This window comes from Rhinatrema bivittatum, chromosome 2 (assembly GCF_901001135.1).
Source record: "Rhinatrema bivittatum chromosome 2, aRhiBiv1.1, whole genome shotgun sequence".
NCBI classification, from domain to species: Eukaryota; Metazoa; Chordata; class Amphibia; order Gymnophiona; family Rhinatrematidae; genus Rhinatrema; species Rhinatrema bivittatum.
In genome coordinates this window covers 82,698,672-82,717,908 of record NC_042616.1, presented here as the reverse complement: position 1 = coordinate 82,717,908, position 19,237 = coordinate 82,698,672, and the positions used below count along the sequence as shown (strand labels likewise).

Genomic DNA, 19,237 nt, shown 5'->3' with positions numbered 1-19,237 from the left:
TATTTGTGTTCCTGTGGTCCTCATCTTCCTTCTCTGTCATCCTTGTGAATCAAACTTCTAGCTTTAACCCTGGACTGTACTCCGACAATACATGTACTCCACCTGCCCTGATCATTGCTTAGACACTGACCTTATTTCTTGCCACCTGCCTCCAACCACTGCCTGGACACTGATGTTGCTGAGTTCCACATGTTTTAATCTCATCTTGACCCCGGTCTGTTCTTCCACTGATCTCTCAGCCTGCTGCCTTCTGTGCTTCCCACCTGCCTCAAATTTCATCACTGCAGAGGCCCCCACCTAAGAACAACTGGCCCCAGCACCTGAGGGTTCAACCTAAGGGGAATATAATCTGGCACTGGCGAAGCTCCAGTTGGGCTGCTGCTTCCGCCAGCTCTGCCTGCCGACGGCAGGGACCTGTGGGGACTCCTCCCCAGCCCAGGGTCCACAAACACAACAATTTGCTTAGGAGTATAAATTTTTAATAAGGCACTAAGACTATAGACAGATTTAGAATTCAAAACCCTAAACATCAGGAGGATCTACAATTTAACTTTCCTATTTAATTGCAACCAATGTAGATTGAACACCACCAGACAGATGTATCCAAATTGGGAAATCCCAGTCAAGATTCCTGCTGCTGCATTTTGAATCACTTTTAGTGTTACGGGAGCACTAGGGAATGGTCCCAATTCCGGGGATGTTAATGTGCCCTTGGATCACAGTGTGACTGCAGAGGGTCTCTGAAGAAGCGCCAAGGCAGGCAAGGCATGTCCAAGTATGGGCGGACAGGCTGAAGAACAGGAGTTCTGACCTCTGCCAAACTGAACGCATCGAGAGAGACCCAACAACGCGATGCTGATCTCTGCGGTAGCCCTCCGGCCACTTGATAGCCCTTTCGGACCTGCCGCCTGGGGCGGCAGATGCGACAGGTCAGACAGAGGTCAAGGACAAGCAAAGGTACTGGAACTAGATGAAGACACTTGAAGACATGATCAAGACGAAGGTACTTGGAGACAAGGTCAGGCAAGACACTAGATGAGTGAACAGAGGACAGCAGGGATAAAACTCAGGATGAGGTGGAATCCGGGCAACACTCAAAGCAGCTTCTGGCCAGAATAGAGACTTCAGTGACCTGGCACAACCAGAGATATGGCAGATACACTGCAAGCTCAATCCTCTGGAGGGAGGCTAGGGTGAAGCTGGAACCAAGGACATCCGAGGACAAGGCTTCCAAAGAGGAGCCTGAAGAAGTGAACGCCAGAAGGCAGAACATCTGTAGACAAAGACAACGGGATCAACTGAAGACTAGGACATCTGGGTACTAGGACATCTGTATACTAGGACATCTGAAGGCAGGATCATCTAGGACATCTAGAAATGAGGACATCAGGGTCTCTAACGGCGAAGACATCAGGGACATCTAAGATGAAGTCACGGGATCCGACGAGAGATCAGGAACACAGAAGAAGATGACAAGGGAATTCAAATGAAGAACAGAGAGCCTTGGAGAACCTGGAGATGATGAGAAGTCCAGGAGCAAACTGGTTCCCTGTAAAGGTATCCAAGAACTGACGAAGGACCCTTTTTATAGGGCTGAAGAGGAACACCTTGGATGACATCATCAGGAGGGGTCATGGAGCTACTCCCACCACGGGCCCTGTAAATCAGCTAGAGAGGCGCGACTGCATGCCTAGGAAGTAGGCAGGACCGAGGACAGCGGCGTCCATGCCGTGAAGAGGAGCAGGAGAAGCATTAGGCCACAAAGCCAAGACTCAGTGCTGGCAGCGGCTGCCGGCCGTGGAAAGGAGGCTGAGGCGGCACTATGCCGCATCGAAGGAAGCTGGCGTCGGCGGCCTCCGGGCCATGGGCAGGACAACGGTGGTGGCTCTGACTGCCGCGAAAGACAGAGGGCGGCCTCCAAGCCACGTGAGGATACGGCGGCGGCTCCCTGCCGCTGCAAGGCAGGAAGATAACATCAGTGGCCTCCGGGCAGGCTGGAGAACTGGCGGCAGAGAGGTGAGAGGCTGCTCACGGCTAGACCCGCGAGCAGCATTGTAACATGTAGAATGTATAATGTGCTAGTTGGTAAACCTATATAAACTGCATTACAGTAATCAAGGCCTGAGATAATTAAAATCTGTAATATAGAGTAAAAAACTGTTAGAGACAACTGGGGCTTCAGTCAAAACAAGATTTGGAGCTTGTAAAATGCATTCTTAACTACATTACTAATTTGTGGTTTAAATGATAATGTTGTATCAAATATAACCCTTAAATTGAGGACCTTGGAAGATATTGCAATCTGATGGCCATCTAATGATAAAGGAACTGTTGAATTGTGGACCCTTGAGCCAGCTAGAGGACGAAGTGGATCCACTGAGGGAAGGCCCTCAGCGAGGCTCATAGCTGGGAGGAAGAACAGAGGAATCTGAAGAACAGTCCAAGTCGAGACAGGCAAAAATGATGGGAAACCAGAAGAAGTCCAGAGGTCGTGGCAGGCGGCAGCGGTGCAGTACGAGGAAACGGACCAGTAGTCAACGGCAGGCAAGGGTAACCGGAGAAAAGCCAGAGGTCAAGACAGGCAGCGAAGTAGGAATTCCAGAGAACATACCAAGGGAGTAGCAGGAACTAGGACCAGGCGAGGATGGGGCAGAAGTCAGGAACAAGCTGAAGCAGAGCAGGAATCAGGAACAAGCTGGAACGGCAGGAACAGCAATTCAGTCTCAAACGAGAAGACCCATTGCAAGGCAAAGAGTGGGATTCACAACCGGGTTTAAATACCTGAAGGCATCTGATATCATTCCCTGGGGCGGAGCTAAGTTTCCCGCGCTGGTCACTTTAAATTCCAGGTCCCTGCGCGTGCGCGCCTAAGGGGCAGGGCCAACGGCAGAGAGTCGGCGGCGTCTCCCTCGTGAAGAGAGCACCATGGGAAGGCCCTGAAATGGCCCGGATAGGCACGGAGGATGCTGCGGTCAGCTGGAGCAGCCCCGAGGTAGGGAGAGGGACCAGCCACGGACCTCCGCGGGCCGGAGCTGTAACAGTACCCCCTCCCCATGCCCCCTCCCCGGGGGTCCAGGCTTAACAGGATGATCCAGGTGGAATATGTGGAGAGGAGCTTTGTCCAAAATGATGGAAGCAGGTTCCCAGGTGTTCTCCTCAGGTCCACAACCCTCCCAAGAGAGAAAGTACTCCCACATCTCCTATGATGGAAGCGTATGTCTAAGACATCTCGCACTTGATAAATTGTCTCTTCCTCTGCCATGGTCTTGGAGGGTTCAAGTGGTTTGTTGTGGAAGATCGACAAAACCAGAGGTTTGAGTAAGGACACATGGAACACATTGTAAATCCTTAGGGTGGATGAGAGACTTAAGCGATAAGAAACTGTGCCCACTCGCTCCGTGACAACAAATGGACCAAAGTACTTAGGAGCTAGACGCATGGATGGGATCCACAAACAAATGTGTTTGTTGCTTAACCAGACTTCGACTCCAGGAGAGAATACAGGAGCAGGACGCCAATGCTTATCTACATATTTCTTTGCGGAAGCGGCCATCTGCTGCAACATGGTCTGTGTGGATTCCCAAAGGTCTCACAGCTGTTGGGCCGTAAGTTGCGCCACCGGAGATGGTACTGTCAGAGGCAGGGGCAAAGGAGGCTTGAGTTGTTTCCCGTTGACCAATTGGAAAGGGGAAAGTCCGGTAGCTGAATGACAATGGTGGTTATACGAGAATTCTGCCCAGGGTAATAAGCCCACTCAGTCATCTTGTTTATCTCCTACAAACACTCGGAGAAAGGCTTTTAAAGACCGATTAGTGCGTTCTGCTTGACCATTGCCCTGTGGATGGAAGGCAGAAGTAAAGTCCAACCAGACCCCGAACTTCTTACATAGTGCTTTCCAATACTTTGCAATAAATTGTGAGCCTCGGTCGGAGGCAATATGAAGCAGAAGTCCATGTATATGAAATATATGCTGGGTGAAGAGTTGTACTAGTTTGGGTACAGTCGGCAGCTTGGGTAGAGGCACAAAGTGAGCCATTTTAGAAAATCTGTGAACTGTAACCCATACCACAGTTTTCCCATCAGACAGCGGTAGGTCTACTATAAAGTCAGTAGGAAGTTGAGTCCATGGCTCTGTTGGAATGGGTAATGGCTTTTTTGGTTTTTCCCCCTATGAAACTAATGAAATGAATTTTGGTCCCGGCAAAACAAAAAACGAAACGAAACTAATTTTTTCCTTCTGCACATCCCTAATATCAAGTGATGAGTCCATCGATTTATTGTTTAGTTTGTTTTATTTGATTTTATTTATTTTCTGAGCATTTTATTTTATGTATTGTGTGATTTTCTATTTCATGTAAATGCTATTTATGTACATGTCTTGTACATCGCTTAGAGCTATTGCAATTAGTAATTACGAAATTTCAATAAAGATAGGCAATTTCACTCCATTCAGCTGGTTTATAGGTACACTATGAAGAAAGATCCTAATACTAAACACACATAGCGCACACATAAGAGCACAAAAAAGCTTTGTAGCTCCTTCATGCTCATGATGCCAATGTAACTGCCAGCTCTAAAGACCTGCAATACTGGTCATGTGACTGAGGGGGTGTAGCTCAAACTGACATCATCCAGCAGGAAGTACTGCAGCGCTTCAATTGTATATTGAGCAGGTGGCAAAGAAGGCTGAAATGACAATCCACTTCTTCCCAACAGTGCAAGATGGTTCACGTATTCCTCATCCACCAGCTCAAAGGTCTGTGATATTGGTGACATCACCAAAGAAATAGCGGCTTAAACTACGGTAACAGCATCCAGCAGGATTTATTATTAAGCCAGGATATGTTGGGTATGATCTCAGTGTCTCAGATTTACTGCTAGCACTCTCTTAATGCAGAGACCCACTGGTCTCCATTAGATGGGCCCTAGCTCCCTGCTCTGGATTTTTCCAGCTTAGTGGGAGATACCATTTCTGAACAGCACCTCCCCTTAAGGCTGGCTGTAAATGGTAGCTCCTAAGGTCACTTGGGTGAGCTAGTGGCTTAGAGAGTGTGCTCATTTTGAGTTGGTTTTCGGAAAGTAAGGAGCTGGTTTTGGGAGAGGATTGATTTTTTAGGAGACCTTGTCTGTCAGGGTCTGCCTCCAGATTTTTGGAAGAAGAGAGTTTGGATACATTTTGGATAGCTCTTCTGAGATTATCAGTTTGAGACCCTGGACCAGTTCAGATGAGGGAACAGACCCAAAGCCAGGGGTGAGAGGACCAGTGTACACCATCCCTGAAGTGGAAGGACAGCAGTGACTCCTCGCCTCAGAGGAAGTATTTTGGTCATGGATAGAGTTTTGCCCTTTTTGGTTTGTGGGGAGATTTAGAGCCACCCTCCCCTCCCCATGGTTCCTCAGCAGTCCTATCCTAATGAGAGGTCACATCAGGAGGAGTCCAGTGAGAAGAGGCAAGAGCTTTGGAGACTCAGAATGGGATCTTCACCCTTTGGAACACAAGTCTGGGGCTGGGGAAGATCTGCACTCGTATGGACCTCAGCTATATTTTTGTGACTAAGGGGATCCTTTATACTCTTAAAGGTGAATTTTAAATGCCTGATGCACACCACAATCGGGAGGCGGGCGCAGAAGTCAGGCTCGTGCACTCCCATCAAACTGTAAAAGCTGCCCAGATGTACGTGTATCTCCCACTGCATGCACATCCTACTTGATTTCAAAAAGGGGCGTGATCTAGGTGGGTATGGGCATTTCAGGCATGGCCAAGAGATGTGCACATAAATACTTATGCACCCCGGCAAGGGCCTGGGTCCACTGCCACGTAACTTTGCTTCTGCTATGGTGTAGGTGTAAACTGGAAAAAGAACATAAAAAGTTATTTTGGTGGGGGTTAAAGGGTCTGGGGTAACTGGGGAGAATGCAGACTATTGAAGCAGGGGGGGGTTTGGAGGGCCTAGCTCTTAACTAGGCGAACTGGCCGATGAACTGGTAAAACTGGCAATGACATGGACATGCGCCCTTTATAAAATACCCTGACTTATGAGGTAGAATTGGGATTTGTGTCCACACCCAGGCTACTTTGTAACATGCATGTGTGTGCGCAAATTATAAAATGACCATGTATCTGATACGCCTGCACCAAAGCATGCCTGTGCACCGTTTGGAAGTTACCATCTTAGGGATTTCCCTGCCCAATTGGGATTTTTCTTACCAGGTCACTCCCCAAGGGATAAGATAGAGCCCAAGACCTGGTGCTGCGGACACACATACAGAGAGGAGAGAAGAGATCAGGGGAAGAAACCATTGGGATCCGGATCTAAATACAGATGTATAGTGGTCCAGTTATTTCTGATTGCTTGAACTTTATTTACATCAAAGAGAATCACAGTAAACTTTTGTTTTGATCATCAAATACTGTGTCCTGCCTGCTCCCTGCAGCACCATTACAGAAAGCAGTTAGAAGCACACAAAGGGAAGTCACTACGCCGCCTGGGCCTAGAAGATCATCCTTCCACCCATAGAAAAAAAAAAAAACCACAACTTGGGACAAGCATAGAGAGGAAAATATTTCCTATGGAGACAGCCCCAAGAAACAAATTATTTTATGGCCTTTTGGGAGACATTAACCCCATCGAAAAAGGGTTACATTAATACTTGCGTTCTGCCAAAAATCTTCCAGAGCTCATACTGGCAACACATTGATGTGCGCTTGGAAGTTCTTTTGAATCAGTAAAGTGGTACTCAAAACAAGTGGAATTATTTCTGTATCTTTACACCACAGCGCTCACACTTTTCTCCACCAATAAAAAAAAAGGGAGAAGTTAGGTCAGGGGATTGAAAGTATGCATGGAGATTTCATTTTTGAAACTCTGCACATACGTTTGTACGTGCAAAGACTCCAGTGCATGGCACCTGAGAGGTGTGTGTACCACTTCTTATTTTCAAAAGGAAACTCCAAGGAGTTTCCCTTTGCAAATGATCTTGCATTCCCTCAGGTACAAGTCCTTGCAAGATCCCCAAAGGGTTTCAAAATTGCCCTCTAAGAGAGCAATAGTCAAAGCCCTTTTCACAGGGAAAAACATTTTACACCCATGGAAATCAGGGCTTTCATTATTGCCCATCCTCATTTGGACAAAATTACCCAAATTGCTCTAAACTGTGGATAATTTTATCTGCATTGTAAGAAGCATTCTCAGGGGCAAGGATAGGACGTGTATATAGTCTGTATGATCAAAACTATGCATGCTGGTTTACTTGGAAAAATTATCCACAGAGAAATCTACAGGTAATTTTTGAGGGGGCAATAACCAAAACAAAAGTACCCATATACTGTTGCTTCTATTATTGTATATACTCCATGGCTAATAATTATCTGCAAAGTTTGCACCTATACAGGTAGTTCAATTATTGCACCCACGCTTAGAATGCACAGAATCTTACCTAACTACAGTTGGAAATAATTCTGCTGCATACACATATGAAATGGAAAATGAAGAGGCAATGGAAAATTTCCCAATGACAGCAAGCACTGTAATCAACACTGGCAAATCTAGAATAGAAAGAGCACAAAAGCAAATCATAGGAAGAATGAGCAAATGCACTGCAGTAAACTTTACAAAGCACACATTCAGATATTTTGATAGAGAAGATCTCTATGTAGTGTGAGCTATGATGGATTTGCCAAACACTAAAAATAAATGCACAGCTTTTAATAAATCTTTTTCATGAAGTCTGCACCCAGATTAGTAATAATTATCATCTGCACCGTGACTATGAGACATTTTATACAGAAACTGCTGCTTACAATTTGCATGAACTGCCCCCAATTCCCATTGAGTATTGCTAGGTACTATAGTGTGATTCAAACCATTGTGTTGGCTGTTGCCAGCCGGAGTGTGAACCCTAGGCCGAAGTGAGGTGGTATACCCACGAGGTACCCCGCAGGTCCTCACCGTCGGTATATGCAGAATCAAGGGGTGAAAACCAAAAGACCCTCACCTGGTTGGTTAGGATCCAAGCTAGATCCATGGTTGGAGGCAGGTTGCAGGATATCGAGGTCCAAGGCAGTCCGGGTCGAAATCAGGAAGAGTCAAGCCACCAGGGTCAGGCACAGGGAACAGAAAGGCATCAAAGCAGCTCCACACACTGAACACCTGTTGCAAGGCAAAGCAGGCAGGCAGGGCTCAGGCTTAAGAAGGGAGCCTCCTCAGACATCACTTCCCAGGGCTGGGACACTTGCTAGTCCCAGCCCCTTTAAGAGGTGGGGCGAGCACCTGGAGGCCCGCCCGCATCTCCCCACATCAGAGGCCAGGTCGGAGGAAGCGTCCTGAGTGCCCCGAGACATCGTGGTTGCTGAACTGGACGTGCTGGTGAGTAAGGCCGGTCGTGTGGCGGCACAGCCACGCCGCGCAACAATATCCCCCCTTTTAGGCCCCTTCCCAGGAGGTTTGGGCTTCCAGGGGTGAGCAATGTGAAACTGGCACAGGAGGTTCTTATCTAGTATGTTGGAGAAAGGTTCCCATGTATTTTCTTCAGAACCAAAGCCCCACCACGATATGAGGTACTCCCAGTGGTTCCAATGATGATGGATGTCCAGAATCTCATGAACTTCAAAATTCTGATTGTCCTCTGTCGAAATCTTGGAGGGTTCCGGTGTTTTGCAAGAGGGCCAGGAAAGAATGAGAGGTTTCAGCAAGGAAATGTGAAAGAAGTCATGAATCTTGAGAGAGGATGGTAAGCGCAGCTGGTAGGAGACTGGCCCTATGCGCTGCACAATGGAAAAAGGGTCAATATAATGTGGTGCGAGCTTCATGGATGGAACCCGAAGGCGGATGTTGCATGTGCTCAACCAGACCTTTTCTCCGGGATGAAATTGAGGCACTGGTCGTCTATGGCAGGCAGCTATCTTCTTGGCCCGTAGGCCTGCTTTACAGATCAATTCTTCAGTCTGTTGCCAGAGATTGTGCAGATTGGCCGCTGTCAATGAGCAGCAGGGCAGGGTACGGAGAGAGGTAAGGGAAGGGGAGGTAAGGGTTGTCTCCCATATACTACCTGGAAGGGAGAGGTGCCAGTGGAGGAACAGATGTGAGAATTATGGGAGAATTCTGCCCAGGGAAGAAGGTCAGCCCAATTGTCCTGACGAATATTAGTGAATGTCCTTAAGAAGGTTTTAAGTGTACGATTGAGTCTCCCCACTTGCCCGTTGGCCTGGGGATGATAGGCACTGGTGAGACCCAGTTGGATATTGAATTTCCGGCAAAGGGATTGCCAATATTTAGCAGTGAATTGTACACCTCGAACAGAGATATGACGAGGAAGGCCGTGTAACCGGAAAACATGGGAGGTAAACAGATGTGCCCAGTTCTGGTGCCAATGAGAGGCCTGGGAGGGCCACAAAATGAGCCATTTTAGAAAGGCAATCCATGACTACCCAAATGACGGTGCAGCCATGGGATGAAGGGAGATCCATAATAAAATCAGTAGATAAGTGCATCCAAGGCTGTTTGGGAGCAGTCAAGGGTTGCAGAAGTCCCCACGGTCGTCCTACAGGCGGCTTGTTTCGAGCACAAGTTGGACAGGATTCTACATAGGTTTTAACATCGCCTGTCAAGGAGGGCCATCAGTAATATCATTTAAGTAGATCCAAGGTGCGGCGTTGACCCGAATGTCCAGCCACGAGAGAATCGTGGGCCCACTTCAAGACATTTTGATGATGCCTAATGGGGACCACAAGCCGGTGGGTCCGGGGTCTCATTGGTTTCAAAAGAACAAGAGAGGGCATTTGCCCTGGCATTCATTTTGGCTGGGCGGTAACGTAATTCAAAATCGAAACAGGCAAAAAAAAAGTGACCATCGGGCCTGACGAGGATTAAGCCGTTGTGCCTGATGCAGGTATGCCAGGTTCTTATGATCTGTGAAGATCGTGATTTGGTGGTGTGCTCCTTCCTACTAGTGCCGCCATTCCTCTAAAGCTAGTTTGATGGCAAGAAGCTCCTTATCCCCTATGCCATAATTACGTTCCACAGAAGTGAATTTGAGTGAAAAAAATGAACAAGGTCGTAGGATCCCGGAGTCTGCCATTTGGCTTAGCACTACTCCCACTCCCAGGGAGGAAGCGTCTACTTCAATAATAAATGGGCATTCTGGATCTGGGTGCCAGAGACATGGTCCTTGTAAGAAGGCTTGCTTAAGTTTGGCGAAAGCTAAGCATGCCTCGGGTGGCCAGTTCCTGGTGTCAGATCCCTTCCAGGTAAGTGCTGTTAAAGGAGCCACTAGTTGGGAAAAATGGTGAATAAAATGGCGATAAACATTTGCAAATCCTAAGAATCTTTGGAGACCCCGGAGGGTAGATGGACCCAATCCTGGATACTGCATACCTTTTCGGGGTCCATGCGGAAGCCTTGGCAAGACACAATATAGCCCAGGAAAGGTAGACTCTCTTGCTCAAATGCATATTTTTCCAATTTGGCATAAAGTTGATGGGTTCGCAGACGTAATACTGTTCATACCTGTTGTCGATGACTCAATGTCATGGGAAAAAAATAAGAATGTCATCAAGATATATGACCACTGATTCGTATAGGAGGTCTTGAAAAATCTCATTCTTCATGTGCTGGAACACTGCGGGAGCGTTACATAGGCCAAAGGGCTCGACGAGGTACTCGTAGTGGCCGTCCCGAGTATTGAAGGCCGTCTTCCATTCATCCCCCGGCCGAATACGGACAAGATTGTATGTTCCACGCAGGTCCAGCTTAGAAAACATTCTGGCAGTTTTGAGGCGATCAAGCAGTTCCGTAATGAGTGGCAAAGGGTATCTGTCCTTCTTAGTAACAGCATTGAGGCCTTGATAATCAATGCATGGCCTTAAGGAGTCATATTTCTTGGTGACAAAGAAAAACCCTGCACCAGCTGGTGAGGAGGATGGTCGGATGAACCCTTTCTCGAGATTTTCTTGGATGTATTGTGACATGGCCATAGTTTCTGCTGGGGAGAGAGGATACACCCTCCCACAGGGAGGAAGCATGCCTGGTTGGAGGTTGATGGCGCAGTCAAAACTTTGGTGTTCAGGAAGATCTCTGCTTTCTTTTTCGAAAAGACATCTGCGAAGTCCTGATACTGTGGTGGGAGATCCAATGAGGTGGGAGCCAGGAAAATGGCTCTTGGAGGATGTACCCGCTGCAAGCAGGTTCCGAAGCATTGAGAATCCCAGCTGGCAAGCTGGAGGGTCATCCAATCAAGCACAGGAGAATGTTGTTGGAGCCAGGGTAACCCCAACACCATGGGGTGTATTGCCCTGTCAAGGACATAGAAGGCGATCTGCTTCTAGTGCAAGAGTCCGATGCAGAGATGTAAAGTCTTGGTGGTAAATCCAATATGCCCTGGCAGGGGCTCTCCATAGATAGAGGAAATATACAGAGGATGGGTGCTGTAACTCTTCCACCAAGGCTCTGGTAATAAAGTTCCCTCTGGCGCCAGAGTCTATCAAGCCTAATGAGGGAAATTCCTTTCCGTCCTTTAGGATGGTTACCGGGAGAGTCTTCTGTGGGGAGGCAGGGGTGCAGCCTAGAAGCTTTCCCCTCCAGCAACTAGGCTTGTTAGTTTCCCGGCTTCTGGGGGCATGTATTCACAACATGTCCTCTTCCGGCACAGAAAAAACACAGCCCCTGCCGGCGCCGTCGAAGCTTCTCTTCCGACGAGATGTGGGTTCTTCCAAGCTGCATGGATTCATCGGCTTGTCCCAGAGAAGAGGCCTCAATGTTGGTGGGGAGAAGTGGACGAGAGAAGGAGGGTGCCAACGGTAGAAATCTACATGGAGGGCACAACTCTCGAGCACGTTGCTGAAGACGTCTATCAATCCTTCCTGCAAGGTCAATCAGAGTATCCAGTGATTCAGGTAACTCTCTTGCCACCAGCTCATCTTTTATTTATTTATTTATTTAGCATTTTTCTATACCGACCTTCAAAGTTAAATACCTTATCAGGTCGGTTTACATCGAACAGGGACATAAACAGTAAACATAAACAACTTATTATAATCAGGAGAAAAACAAAGTTACATTTAACAAGGACTGCAAACTTGGAAGCTTAGAACAGCTGGAAAGAAGGCTTAAAAGGGTAGTAAGTTAAGAAACTAAGACCTAAAAGTCCGTGCTAGTGCTAGTGCTAGTTGAGCTGTTATGAAAGTACTGATGCTTGTGAAGTATTTAGAGAGGATCTGGGTTCCATTGCTCATGAGCCGGTTCATCGTCTAATGTGTGTCTGAGGGGTCCGGGAAGGCTTGGCGGAACAACCAAGTCTTGAGTTTTTTTTTAAATGTTACTAGGCAGGGTTCCAGCCTGAGATCTGCTGGGAGGTTGTTCCAGATGGCTGGGCCTGCTATAGAGAACGCTCGGTCTTTGGTCGTGATGAGGCGCGTGGCTTTGGTTGTGGGGGGTTGAAGTGCTCCTTTGTAGTTTTCTCTAATCGGTCTGCTGGAGGTATGGAGTCCGAAAGGGATTTCGAGATCGAGGTGAAGGTGATTATGGATGGATTTATGTATTAAAGTGAGTGATTTGTGCAGGACTCTGAAGTTGACTGGTAGCCAGTGTAGGTTTCGGAGGATGGGAGTAATATGCTCTCTCCGGCTGGTGCTGGTCAAAATTCTGGCCGCGGCGTTCTGTATCATCTGCAGCGGCCTGGTGGTTGAGCTGGGAAGACCTGTGAGGAGAGCGCTGCAGTAGTCTATTTTAGCGAATATTAAGGATTGGAGAACTGTCCTGAAATCATGGAAGAATAGGAGAGGTTTGAGTCTTTTTAGTACCTGTAGTCTGTGGAAGCAGTCTTTGGTTGTGGTGTTGATCATTTTCTTTAGATTGAGGCGGTTGTCTAATATGACCCCGAGATCTCTTACATGAGTATGGGTGAGATGGGGGTTGTGGTGTGAGTTGCGTTGGGTCTGTGGAGTGAGGTTGTCTTGGTTGGAGGAAATGAGGAGTAGTTCAGTCTTTGAGGCATTGAGAACTAAATTAAGACTGCTGAGGAGACTGGTGATAGATTGTAGGCAGTTGTTCCAGATCGAGAGTGATTTGGTAATGGATTCTGTTATGGGAATCAGAATCTGCACGTCATCGGCGTAAATGTAGTGAATTAAGTTGAGACTAGTTAACAGATGGCAGAGGGGGAGGAGGTAGACGTTGAATAGAGTGGGAGATAGTGATGATCCTTGGGGTACACCACGGGAAGAATTTGTCGACGGCGATTCTTTATTATTAATCTTGACTTTAAAGCTTCTATTACTAAGGAAAGACTTGAACCATCTGTGGGCTGTTCCGGAAATGCCTATGTCTGACAGGTGATTCAGGAGGATGGAGTGGTTGACGGTGTCGAATGCCGCCGAGATGTCAAGGAGAATTAGAAGAAATGAGTGGCCTTTGTCCAGCCCCATAATAATATGGTCTGTTAGAGAAATGAGAAGGGTTTCCGTGTTGCGTGATTTGCGGAAACCATATTGGGAAGGGTACAGAAAGTTGTGATCCTCTAGGTAATCTGAGAGCTGGGAGTTTACCAGTTTCTCTGTAAGTTTGGCTAAGAAAGGAAGATTGGAGATGGGGCGGAAATTAGCTAATTCGCTAGGGTCCAGGTTGTGTTTCTTCAGGAGGGGTTTAAGGGCTGCGTTTTTTAGACTATCTGGGTACATTCCTTGACTTAAGCAGCAGTTAATGATGTTGGTCAGTGCTCCAGAGATTGTGTTTGGGATAAGTAGCAGTAGTTTGGAAGGAATGCTGTCTGCGGGGTGGCTGGATGGTTTCTGCTTTTTAAGGATGGATTCGATCTCTTTGGTGGAAGTTAATTCGAAGTTGTCCAACTTGACTCCCTTAAGGGTGTGTGTGTTGCTGACCGGAGCGGGCGGTATGGTCTTGGTTGGAAGGAGTGCTAGAGTATTTGCAATCTTCTGTGAAAGAATATGGCTAGTTCATTTGCTTTAGATTGAGCCTGTTCGTCAGGGATCGTTGGTGGTAGTGGCTTTGTGATTTGTGCAACATATGAAAAGAGAGCCTTTGCGTCATATTGGAGATCGTGGATTTTATTAGCGTAGTATTCTTTTTTTGCTTTTAGAATTAATGACCTGTATAAATGTAGAGTTCCTTTGTAAGTTGATAGGGTAGATGGGTTGGGGGCTTTGCGCCAACTGTTTTCTTTGTATCGTAGTTCTTGTTTTTTCTGTTTGAGTTCGCTGGAGAACCAAGGTTGATTTCCTTTTTTTGTTGGATTAATTACTTTGGAGACTGCTAGGCATAGTTTGTTTGCTACTGCTTGTGTGATCTTGTGCCAGGAGAGCACAGCTGAGTTGGGGTTAGATAAATACAGGTGTGTAAGTTCCTTGGTGAGCTGTTCGCTGAGTAAGTTTGAGGCACACGGTTTCCTGAAGTGGATAGTGGAGAGGTGCTGAGGAGCGTGTGATTGTTTTTTTATGGAGAGGGTGGTTGTTATCAGGAAGTGATCTGACCAGGGGATAGGGGAACATGTGGGTTCCCTGGTGCTGGAGAAATTGGAGTTGATGAAAATAAGATCCAGCGTATGTCCTGCCTTGTGTGTTGGCTTGTTGATAATTTGGGTGAATCCCAATGCACTGATGGCGGTGAGGAGTGTTTCACAATTGGCTGAGTAGTGGGCGGCATCGATGTGGAGGTTAAAATCTCCCATGATTATGGTGGGAAAGTCTGAGTTGATGTGCTTCATTATGGCTTCGATGAGGGGGGAGGCGTCTGCTTCTAGTACTCCTGGAGGTGCATATACTAAGAGAATCTGCAGTTGGTTTGATTTGAATAATCCCAATTCTATTTTGGATTCTGACTTGATTGTGTGCGATGTTAATCTGAATGCATGACGACAACCCCTCAAGGAAGATTGCTCGCAAGCTGTCCTCACGCCAGTTTAACTCTGAAGACAGGGTGCGAAATTCAATAGCGTAGTCAATCAAGGGCCGGGAGCCCTGACGGAGGTGAAGTAGATCTGAGCTTAACGTAGCTGAACATCCAGGGTCTTCAAATGCCTGCTGGAACATCCGTAGAAAAAGTTGGAGGTCCTGGAGCATGGGATCGGCCCATTCCCATAGGGGCGATGCCTAGTCTAGTGCCTTGCCGTCCAATAGTGAAATGATAAAGGTTGTTTGACGGCATCGGTGGGGAACTGGGCCGGTTGTAACAAAAAGTGCATCCTGCACGGATTCAGAAATCCTCTACAAAGTTTGGGGTCCCTGGTGTACCTGGGTGGAACTGGCAGATGCAGAGGAGCTGCAGGAGTAGGTTGGGCTGTGGCCGCCGTTAGAACATCGAGATGTGCATTAAGACGATCCATAGTAGCGGCCACCACCTCGAGGCATTGCTGCTGAAGTTTCTGGGCTAACCCAGGAATGGCTCGGAGTCCAGAAAGGTCCGCTGGGTCCATGGCCTTGCAAACTGTTTGCTGTTGCCAGCCGGAGTGTGGACCCTAGGCCGAATTGAGATGGTATACCCACGAGTTATCCCGCAGGTCCTCACTGTCGGTATGCGGAATCAAGGGGTGAAAACCAAAAGACCCTCACCTGGTCAGTTGGGATCCAAGCTAGATCCATGGTCGGAGGCAGGTTGCAGGATATCGATGTCCAAGGCAGTCCAGGTCAAGAACAGGTGGCAGGGAGGCGGAGTCAATCAATCCGGGTCAGAGGCTGGCGGCAGACAGGCAGAGTCCAAAGGTAGTCTGGGTCGAAATCAGGTGGCAGGCAGGCAGAGTCAAGCAATCCGGGTCAGGCTCAGAACAGAAAGGCACCAAAGCAGCTCCACACACTGAAGACCTGTTGCAAAGCAGGCAGGCAGGTAGCTGCCTCAGACGTCACTTCCCGGGGCTGGGACACTTCCTGGTTCCGGCCCCTTTAAGAGGCAGGGCGAGCACCTGGAGGCCCGCCTGCATCTCCTAACATCAGAGGCCAGGTCGGAGGAGGCATCCCAAGTGCACTGAGACATCGCAGTTGCTGAACTGGACGTGCTGGGTAGTAAGGCTGGTCGTGCGGCCGCGCAACACATTGATCCACTGGCTGCATAAATGGACAATGAGGGCCTGTTTCACTGAGATTTCTTACCATAAACACAGAATGGAAGAAAACCCTCGGGTAAATTTTCAAAAGGATCTAGGCCAAATTTTCCCAAACCCATCCGGGGGACAGCACATTCAGATAAGTTTTCAGGATATCCACAGTAGAAATGCACAAGATAAATTTGCATGTGCTGAGTTCAGCTAATGCAAGTTTTTCTCATGCATATTCGTCAGGCAGACTAGATGATCATCTAGAGCAATTCAGTTTTGGAGACAGTATCAAGGGCTTTTTTAGGACCCTGCCCCATTAAATCTATTGGCCAGTGCCCCAAATCTCAGACAACAGAGAACAGGCCTCCGCTTCCAGCGCCAACCTCTCCACTCCCAGGCAGCATGCAGGGAATAGGAGGGAGGCTGTGAGGCTGGAGCAGACAGAGCGGAACAAAGAAGATCCACTCTACTCTCTAATCCAGCCTCTCCCCTCCTGTCTAGAGGGAACATGAGTGGAGGCGATAAGGCTAGAGTGAACAGCAGAGCAAAGAGTAGTTCAATTTTTGTCTGATATTTCTGCTTCTAATTTTGATCACTTATTCTCTATTTGGTGAGAGTCAGTCTTCTGCATGTGTCACAGAGGTGAGGTTTTCTGCTATTATGTAGATTTTGTGTAGGGATCTGACGCACTCCAGCTTGTCCTGTTTTCTCAACAGGAATTGTGCTACATATGTGCTGAATATGGTTTTTGTAAAATTATGTATTACTTCACAGAGTGCCTAGTAATGAGAAAAAATGGTCCCTGTTTTCAATTGAACTGCATCTATTAACCCACCTTTCAGACTTTAAATGTTTTCCCTCGTTCTCCCCAAACACTTATGTATCTATCTTGACCAGACTGTAGGTACTGTCTCATGTGTATCGGTACAGCACACCTTGTAGCATTACATAAATGTTTATTAGCAGTGGTATCATCAGTATTCTAGGGCAAAATATAATATTGACAATGTTGCTCTTCCATTGGTAGGGTTGCTCTTTGAGTTCTGGGAGTTAGTGCTGTTTTAGTATGGCAGGTTCGCTATATATGTTCTGAATTACTGTTTTGCAGGGTTACTTGTTACTTCACAATGCGATGCTGCCTGGGAGGGGAGGAGCTAGAACAGGAAGCAGAGGTCTGGGATACTGGCCAATAGAGTCAGCAGAGCAGATTCTTGTGTCCTCATTCATAGCACAGCCCCTAATGCTGGCTCCAAATCTACTGTGCTCTAAAGCCCGAATTTTAAAACCCCTGCTCACATAAAATTCGGGGATTACACGTGTGGCCAGGTCCTGCGCACCCCGCGCTCATTTTCTAAAGGGTCCGGCCACATGCGTTACCCCCTATATGTGCAGAAGTGCCGGTCCTGAAGAAAGGAGTGGGCCTGGGCGGAGGGATGGACCGGGAAAGCGCCATTAGATGCTGTCCCAGGGAAGTGCGCACCAGCAGCTGGCCGGCACGCAGAGTTTACCTCTGCTCCGGAGGAGCAGTAAGTATCAAATAAAATAATTTGGGGATAGCTAGGGTAGATTTAGGGGTTGGGGAGGAGTGTGGAAAAGATAGGAAGGGAAGGGTAGGGTTAGGGAAGTTCCCTCCTAGTCTGCTCCTTAATTGAAGTGGACTGGGAGGGAACTGGTCTAGGCCTGACCGCATTGCCATGTGTATTTTTCAAAAAATTTCCCCCACCCCCTCGTGCAGAGGAGGCCACCCACCCGCCCATGTGGACATGAAATTCCAGCGTGCATGTGCACGTGGGAACCGTTTTGGTTTTTTTTTTTATAACATGTGCGCACCAACGCATGCACGTTATAAAATCGGCATGTCTTTTAAAAATCGACCCCTATGCAATTATCTAGTTGGCTTAATAGAAGGCCAGCCCTAGACAATAAGTTAGCAAAGCAACATGGAGAAAATTGATTGTGAGCAAACAGATTCAATCCATGCCCTCAAAAGAAAAGATTTGCTGGCCTTAAAGTGGATCCCTGATTGATGCCCATATTTAAATTCAGCATAGATCAAAACATTTGATGATACAAACGGCTCCTGGGAATATTTGCTTCTTGTTGGTTTGTCTTGCCTGTCCATGGAACTCATGTCTGCAACTCTTATAACTGCCTCTCCTAGCACCTTGACTCCTAGAGCTTGGATCCCATACTCTTCATGATTTCGTCCTCCCGATAGTCAGGTTTTGCTTGGCTCATGAGCTTGCTGCACCAGGACTCCTACTCTGAGCAAAGAGAACCCATTTCTTCAGCATCCAATAAATTGACCTCAAGCTTCTGTGGACAGATCCTCACTTTGACTACTGGACTACAAGAGCCCCTGTATAGGACCTGAAAGTATTCTTCCAGACCCCAACTATCCATGACCCTAGTCAGTCTTGATAGGTAGCCATGTTGGTTCCAGCAGATATAACTCTTCAGGAACCTTGCTTGTATAAGGAGTGATATCCTACAAGCCATCAAGACTCTAAAGATGCCAGTCCAGTGGCTCAGGTGGCTAGCCACTGGGCTGGCTAGTGCAGGTGGCAAGGGCAGTGCACTGTGATGCAAAAGGACCCCCAGTTTGATCTCTGGATCAGCTGTGGATGCTAGTATAGAGGCAGCCTCATGTTAATGATATAAATAAATCGCCATGCTGGGTGAGACCAAGGTCCATCAAGCCCAGCATCCTGTCTCCAACAGTGGACAATTCAAGAAACAAATATCTGGCAGATCTATTAAAGTAGATCTAATTCCTGTTACTCGCTCACAGGGATAGCAATAACTCACATTATTCTCGCTGGCTAATAATGTGTTATGGACCTTGCCTGCAAGAACTTGTCCAAACCACTTTTAAACCCCGCTATGATAGTTGCATTGATTATGTCTTCTGGGAATAGATTCCACAGCTTGATAGTGCATGGACTGAAAAAGAACTTTCTATGATTGGTTCTGAATATGCTGGTTGTTAATTTCATGGAGCATCCGCTTAACATAGTAATGACAGAAGAAAAAGACCAAATGGTCCATCCAGCCTGCCCAGCAAGCTTCTTATAGTAGTGCTTGCCGCACTGTGCAAATTACCCCAATGTTTCTCTTAAGGATATTAACTGTCGCTCCGTGCAGTTATTCCCAAGCCATTTGATAAGGGTAGTAATATTTACAATCAAAATCAAACAAC

The 19,237-nt window shown here is 47.3% G+C and overlaps 1 protein-coding gene across 2 annotated transcripts in view; it reads right to left on the bottom strand.

The window, feature by feature from the left end:
* LOC115084069 (solute carrier family 22 member 13-like) overlaps positions 1 to 19,237 on the bottom strand; it is a 101,219-nt gene that overhangs the window by 12,355 nt on the left and 69,627 nt on the right. For both annotated transcript variants that reach the window (XM_029588384.1, XM_029588385.1), the window contains one exon: positions 7,438 to 7,546. In XM_029588384.1, the coding sequence (XP_029444244.1) occupies positions 7,438 to 7,546 (109 nt within the window). The remainder of the gene's footprint in view (positions 1 to 7,437; positions 7,547 to 19,237) is intronic.